General features: G+C 56.0%; 1 protein-coding gene across 1 annotated transcript in view; it reads left to right on the top strand.

Moving 5' to 3' along the window:
- The window catches only part of MYBPC2 (myosin binding protein C, fast type), a 50457-nt gene that overhangs the window by 2362 nt on the left and 41175 nt on the right, over positions 1-6920 (top strand). Inside the window, exons 2-8 of the mRNA XM_011946504.1 lie at positions 135-212; positions 719-805; positions 1287-1435; positions 1892-2009; positions 3082-3130; positions 3267-3326; positions 6149-6345. Coding sequence (XP_011801894.1) covers positions 135-212; positions 719-805; positions 1287-1435; positions 1892-2009; positions 3082-3130; positions 3267-3326; positions 6149-6345 — 738 coding nt within the window. The remainder of the gene's footprint in view (positions 1-134; positions 213-718; positions 806-1286; positions 1436-1891; positions 2010-3081; positions 3131-3266; positions 3327-6148; positions 6346-6920) is intronic.

Genomic DNA, 6920 nt, shown 5'->3' with positions numbered 1-6920 from the left:
AGGGAGGAGGAGGGGCCGGGGGCCTGGACTCCTGGGTCCGAGGGAGGAGGAGGGGCTGGGGGCCTGGACTCCTGGGTCTGAGGGAGGAGTGTGCTGACCGCATGCTCAAACTATGACTGTTCCCTACCTTACAGCGGCCAAAAAAGCCCCCAAGGGCAAAGATGCCCCCAAGGGGACTCCCCCTAAGGAGGCTCCTGCAGAGGCCCCCAAAGGTGAGGAGGTGTTCCCTCGGGCTCAGCCGACCTGGCTTCTCATCTCCGTCCTCCCCTGTACACCTCCCCCCGCCTTCCCCTAGCCTCTGTCCCTGAATCTGTCCCCACACAGCCCCAGGGCTGACCCACGCCTCCCATGCTCCTAGCCCTCCTAGGGCTCCCTGGCACCCCCAGGCAGAGCCCAGCCCCTCGGCTGGCATCAGTTCCGGTCAACTGACTGACTGATCACCAAGTTCTGCCCCAGTCTCTCTAAACCTCTCCGACCCCTTCAGTCCACAGATGAGGAAACCGAGGCCCAATGGGGTGGGGGAGCCTGGCCAAGGTCACACAGCCATGAGGGTGACAGGTGGCCTTTCCCAGGTCAGGAAAAGTCATTTAATCCCCATGATGTTTGGTTTCTGAGCAGAGGGTCCCTCACTGTGCCTAAATCCTTTCCCCAAAGCGGCCCACTGTCCCCTCCTCAGCCCATCTCAGACCTCCTCATCCTAATCCTGTCCCCTGAGCAGAAGCCCCACCCGAGGACCAGTCCCCGACTGTAGAGGAGCCTACTGGCATTTTCCTGAAGAAGCCGGACTCTGTATCAGTGGAGACTGGTGAGGTGAACCCGGGGGAGGAGGGGCCAGGGGCCTGGATGCCTGGGTCTGAGGGAGGAGGGGCTGGGGGTTTGGACTCCTGGGTCTGAGGGAGGAGGGGCTGGGGCCTGAACTCTTAGGTCTGAGGGAGGAGGGGCCAGGGGCCTGGATTCCTGGGTCTGAGGGAGGAGGGGCTGGGGGTTTGGACTCCTGGGTCTGAGGGAGGAGGGGCTGGGGTCCTGAACTCTTAGGTCTGAGGGAGGAGGGTCTGGGGACCTGGATTCCTGGGTCTGAGGGAGGAGGGTCTGGGGACCTAGACTCCTGGGTCTGAGGGAAGAAGGGCTGGGGGGCCTGGACTCCTGGGTCTGAGGGAGGAGGGGCTGGGGACCTGGACTCCTGGGTCTGAGGGAGGAGGAGCCAGGGTCTTGCCCTCAGTCTCCCTCTGGAGAGCCTTAGTTTCCTTCCTGGGTCTCCTTCCACTCCCCGCTGTTACCCCGTGTAGGGAAGGACACAGTGATCGTGGCCAAGGTGAACGGGAAGGAGCTTCCGGACAAACCGACCATCAAGTGGTTCAAGGGGAAGTGGCTGGAGCTGGGCAGCAAGAGTGGCGCCCGCTTCTCCTTCAAGGAGTCCCACGACTCCGCCAGCAATGTGAGGACCCCCTGGGCCGGAGGGCCGGCGGGGGGAGTGGAGCTTGTGCAGGACATGCTCCTCAGAAGTGCTGTTGCCTGAAGCATGGCTGTGGGCCTGGAGCCGGGATGGAGACTGGGCCCTCTGAGGATGGAGGCTGTGCAGGGCTGCTGGGGAGAGGTTGTGTGAGGCAGAGGGGAGGATGCCTGGGGCTGGGTGGGGATGTATCTGGGCTTGGTCATGTACATTCCCGGCAAGGCCTGAGGGGGCCAGGGACATGGGCCCCAGAAGTCCCGATGGGTCAGATGTGAGGAGACAGAGCTGGCCGTCAGATGCTGAGCCCCCTCTCGGTCTCCACTGGCCCCCTTGTGGGGTGGGGGTGAGGACTTGGAGATAGAGCTATGAGTGGACTCTGAGAACTATGGGGTGGCTCTAGAGGGTGGTCCCGTGCACCCACACCCCCGGCCCTGGACCCAGGTGTACACCGTGGAGCTGCACATCGGGAAGGTGGTACTGGGGGATCGTGGGGATTACCGCCTTGAGGTCAAAGCCAAGGACACCTGCGACAGCTGTGGCTTCAACATCGACGTGGAGGGTACGCTGGTGGGGGGTGAGGGAGCCAAGGGTTCCGTGCCTGGGGGGTGGGGGACAGACGTACCAGCCGGGTGTTGGGAGAGTGCATAGGCATGGGCATGAGGTGGGCACAGGTTTTTGGAGGAGGGAGTGCAGATTCTGGGGTCAGAGTATTCAAACTCAGGGAGACTTAGCATGGGAGGAGGTCTGGATTTGGGGGTTGAAAACGTTCAGGGTTGGCCGGGCGCGGTGGCTCAAGCCTGTAATCCCAGCACTTTGGGAGGCCGAGACGGGCGGATCACGAGGTCAGGAGATCGAGACCATCCTGGCTAACATGGTGAAACCCCGTCTCTACTAAAAAATACAAAAAACTAGCCGGGCAAGGTGGCAGGTGCCTGTAGTCCCAGCTACTTGGGAGGCTGAGGCAGGAGAATGGCGTGAACCCGGGAAGCAGAGCTTGCAGTGAGCTGAGATCCGGCCACTGCACTCTAGCCTTGGCGACAGAACGAGACTCCGTCTCAAAAAAAAAAAAAAAAAAGAGTGTTCAGGGTCTTGGGATGCACATGCAAAGGCTTAGGAGGTGAGTTACGCACATTCCACGTTCAAGAAAGTAGGCATAAAGCCTTGGGAAGTGAGGAGGGTGTCCAGGTTTAGAGAGTGTCCAGATTTAGAGAATAAGGGCATATAGGTTTAGGGTGAGAGTGTACAGGATTAACAGGAAATTACATGGATTTGAGGGCACATATATGGACCCCTGAGGGTATACGGGCTCTGAGGGTCTGCAGCCCGGAATGTGTGAGGGCTTAAATGTGGGGTGCACAGGAAATGAGATTGTCCAGTCCTAGGGAGAAAGACAAGCTGGCCCAGGTGCAGGGGTATAGGTTGCTGAGAGAGGGTGGAGCTGGGCAGCCGGGAAAATGAGTATGAGCTGGTCTAGAACTAGAGGATGCCCAGGCCTCAGTGAAGGTGTGCTGGTCCAAGAGATGGAGAAAAGGGAGCCTGGAAGAGGTTGTGCAGGCCTGGAGAGGGGCTCTCAGTCTTAGATCAACCCTGGCCTCCAACTCACCTTCCCTTCTCTCATCACCTCTCCCCAGCACCCCGTCAGGATGCCTCTGGGCAGAGTCTAGAAAGCTTCAAGCGTATGTAAGTGACCCCAGGCCCTTACCGGGGTCCCAAGGACCATGGGAGGCTCTCCCTTGGGAGGGGAAAAAGGGAGGACTGGGAAGGCAAGGGGTGAATCTGAAGGGTCAATACTCACACCCCCTCTCAATGGCCACAGGGGTGAAGGGAAGTCGGATACTGCAGGTGAGCTGGATTTCAGCGGCCTGTTGAAGAAGAGGTGAGCCCTGCGCCTGGCACAGAGAGGGGAGATGGGGCTCAAGGGGAGGAGGTGGTGGGTGAAGCTCCATGGCCCGTTGCTTCCTCCTGGACCCACTTCTTATCCCTCTACCACCTCCATCTGTTCACCCCCTGCTCATCCACTATGTAACACACCAACCCATCAGGCTGCCTGTTCATTCACCCATCTACCCATTCACCCAGACCCCTACCCACACCCCCACCCAGCCAACCATCTGCCATGAGTTCACCCACCTCCCCACCCTTTAATCCACTATTCTCACACCCACTCTCCTGCTCACTCAGGCTCTAGTTCACCTACTCCTCCACCTACTCACCCTCCCATCCATCCATCCTTCCATCCGTCCACCTTCCGCCCACCAATCCATCCACTCACCCATCCATCCAACCAGTTGCCTATTTATCCATCTACTAATGCATCTATCCACCTACCTGCCCAGTTGCCAATCCATCTACCCACATATCCTTCCATTAACCACCATCTTCCCACCTGTTTACCTGCCCATCTGCCATTACAGTCAACCTGGCTACATGGGTAGGTGGATGAGTAACAAGTGAATGGGATATTGGATTTGGTTGGGAGATGCAGGTGCAGATAGACAGGTGGGAAGGTAGGTGGATGGTACGGATGAATGGGTGGTGGAGAGGTGGGAGGATGGGTGCCTCAGTAGGTGGGGAAGTGGATGGATGGATGGGGTGGGTGGAGGATGAATGGATGGGGTCATGAATAGGTGTCTGAGTTCACCAATGAAGAGGTGGGCAGTTGATACACCCATCCACACAGATAGGCTTGTGTTACATTGAACTATGTGAAATTGATGTTCTGTAGGTAAAAATGATTGAAAGTCTGCATGCAGTGGCTCACGCCTATAATCCCAGCACTTTGGAAGACCAGTGTGGGAAGATTACTTGAGCCCAGGAGTGCAAGACCAGCCTGGGCCACATAGGGAGACCCTGACTTTACAAAAACAAAAAGGAAGAAAACTTAGCAGGGCATGGTGGCATGTGCTTGTGGTCCTAACTACTTAGGAGGCTGGGGTAGGAGGATAGTTTGAGCCCAGGAGATCAAGGCTGCAGTGAGCCGTGATGGCGCCACTACACTCTAGTCTAGGTAACAGAGTGAGACCCTGTTTCAAATACAAACAAAAAATTAAATATTGGCAATCTTATACTCATTATCTGCTGGCCCACTTATCCATCTTCACTTGCCTGTCAATCCCCATAACCAAATCCCTGACAATTCCATTTGCTGATCAATTCTATCTCCAGCCAGCCAGCTGCTTTATTGGCCACTTCCCATCAACACATTCACCCAACTGTGCAGTCAGTTCTCATCAACCCATCAGTCCATCCACTCACCCACCTGTCTTCCCCCAACCCATCTGCCTGTCCTCCCACCCACCCTTCCATTGACCCACCCACTTACTTATCAGCCCACTTACTCACCATTCTCTACATGAATTCAAATATTCATGTCCCCACATTCACCTCCACATCTATCCTCTCTTTGTTCCTTTCCCTTCCTTCCTTCCCTCCCAGGCTCCATCCATGCATTAACTCACTCTCTCACCCATCATCCATCTTCTGAGGCCTCCCGTCTACTAGGTCCTGGGCTGAGATCTAGGGAGAGAGAACAGTTTGACCAGGTCCCTGATGTGAGATCACTCAGTGCCTTGGGAAATGGGTCTGGTCTAACAGACATGGACACAGACTGAGACTATTTGGTGTGATTTTAGAGAGGGTCCCACCGGGGCCTGTGAGAGCCCAGAGCACGAGCAACTCACTGCCTTGGAGGACAGGGAATGCCTCAGGGAGAAGGGAACTTTGGTGCTAGGTCTTGTAGGATGAAGAGGAGTCCAGGAGGAAGAGAAGGTGGGGAGACGTCATGAAGGTAGGGAAACATTTTGTGCAAAGGCTGGGAGGCAGGAGAGAGCCTGAAGTGTTCAGCAGGAGACAAGCAGCTTGGTTCAGGTGGCTTTGTGAGTGGTGATGGAAGTAGCTGGGCCGTGACTGCCAGGCGGAGGGCTGGGGCTTCCTCCTGAAGGCAGTGGGGAGCCACGGGACAGTTCTGAACATGAAAGGGAGAGCCACTGATGCGGGTGTCAGAAACACCCCAAAGGATAAAAGAGGGCAAATGGGGTACAATGTGTACTGCTTGGGTGATACGTACACCGAAATCTCACAAATCACTACTAAACAGCTTACTCATGTAACCAAACACCACCTGTTTCCCAGTAACCCATGGAAATAAAATAAATAAATACATAAATGTAAAGAAATACCCCGCAGGCCGGGCACAGTGGCTCACGCCTGTAATCCCAGCACTTTGGGAGGCCGAGGCGGGCGGATCACTTAAGGTTAGGAGTTCGAGACAAGCCTGTCCAACATGGCGAAACCCTGTCTCTACTAAAAATACACAAATTAGCCAGGAATGGTGGTGTGAGCCTGTAATCCCAGCTACTCAGGAGGCTGAGGCAGGAGAATCGCTTGAACTTGCAGTGAGCTGAGGTGGAGCTTGCGGTAAGCTGAGATCACACCACTGCACTCCAGCCTGGGTGACAGAGTGAGACTCTGTCTCAAAAACATTAAAAAAAAAAACAAAAAAAAACCCAGTGGGGACCATGCCGGGAAGAGGCCAGGAGACCCCAGGAAGCGGCTGGGGCAATGGACCAGGCGGGAAACAATAAGGCCCCTAAAGGGAAGGTGGCTTGGGTGAGTCTCAGAGCCAATGAGTGAAGAAGGCAGAGGGATATCCTCCCCTCCTCACTCCCTGATGGCCCCTGTCCGTTCCCCCAACCCCAGGGAGGTGGTGGAGGAAGAGAAGAAGAAGAAAAAGAAAGATGACGATGACTTAGGCATCCCCCCGGAGATCTGGGAGCTCCTGAAAGGGGCAAAGAAGAGCGAGTACGAGAAAATCGCCTTCCAGTATGGCATCACCGACCTCCGGGGCATGCTGAAGCGGCTGAAAAAGGCCAAGGTCGAGGTCAAGAAGAGTGCAGGTCAGCCCTGGTCTGGGGGGAGCTGGGCCCTGCACACAGGGACCCCTAGCCTCGTGGGTATCTGATGATTGGACCCTGGACCTATGTTTTCGAGGGGTCCCAATGAGGTAGGAGGCAAGACCCAACTCTAGCGGTGGGCCTTGGACACTGGACCAAATTGAGGACTAGCTAAAACAGGGACAGGGTGGAAGCAGTTTTCCATAAGACACGCCCACCAGTGTGCCATGTCCGTTTACCATGGCCATGGCAACAGCCAGGAGTTACTGCTCCTTTCCTTGGTAACGACCAGACCACCCAAAGGTTACCATCCTTTTCCTGGCAATTTCCATATAACCCGCTCCTTAATCTATAAGTAATTAAAAGTGGGTACCAATCTGACTGCAGGTCTGCCCTGAGCCGTTGCTCTCTGTCTCTGGAGTAGCCCTGTTCCGCAGGAGCAGTCAGGGGGCCTGTAACACTGCCACTTCAATAAAGCTGTTTTCAGCCGGGCGCGGTGGCTCAAGCCTGTAATCCCAGCACTTTGGGAGGTCGAGACGGGCGGATCACGAGGTCAGGTGTTCGAGACCATCCTGGCT

This window comes from Colobus angolensis, unplaced genomic scaffold, assembly GCF_000951035.1.
Source record: "Colobus angolensis palliatus isolate OR3802 unplaced genomic scaffold, Cang.pa_1.0 Scaffold25, whole genome shotgun sequence".
In the NCBI taxonomy this organism is placed as follows: Eukaryota; Metazoa; Chordata; class Mammalia; order Primates; family Cercopithecidae; genus Colobus; species Colobus angolensis.
Note: the sequence above shows the minus strand (reverse complement) of the source record. Positions and strands in the feature narration are given on the sequence as shown.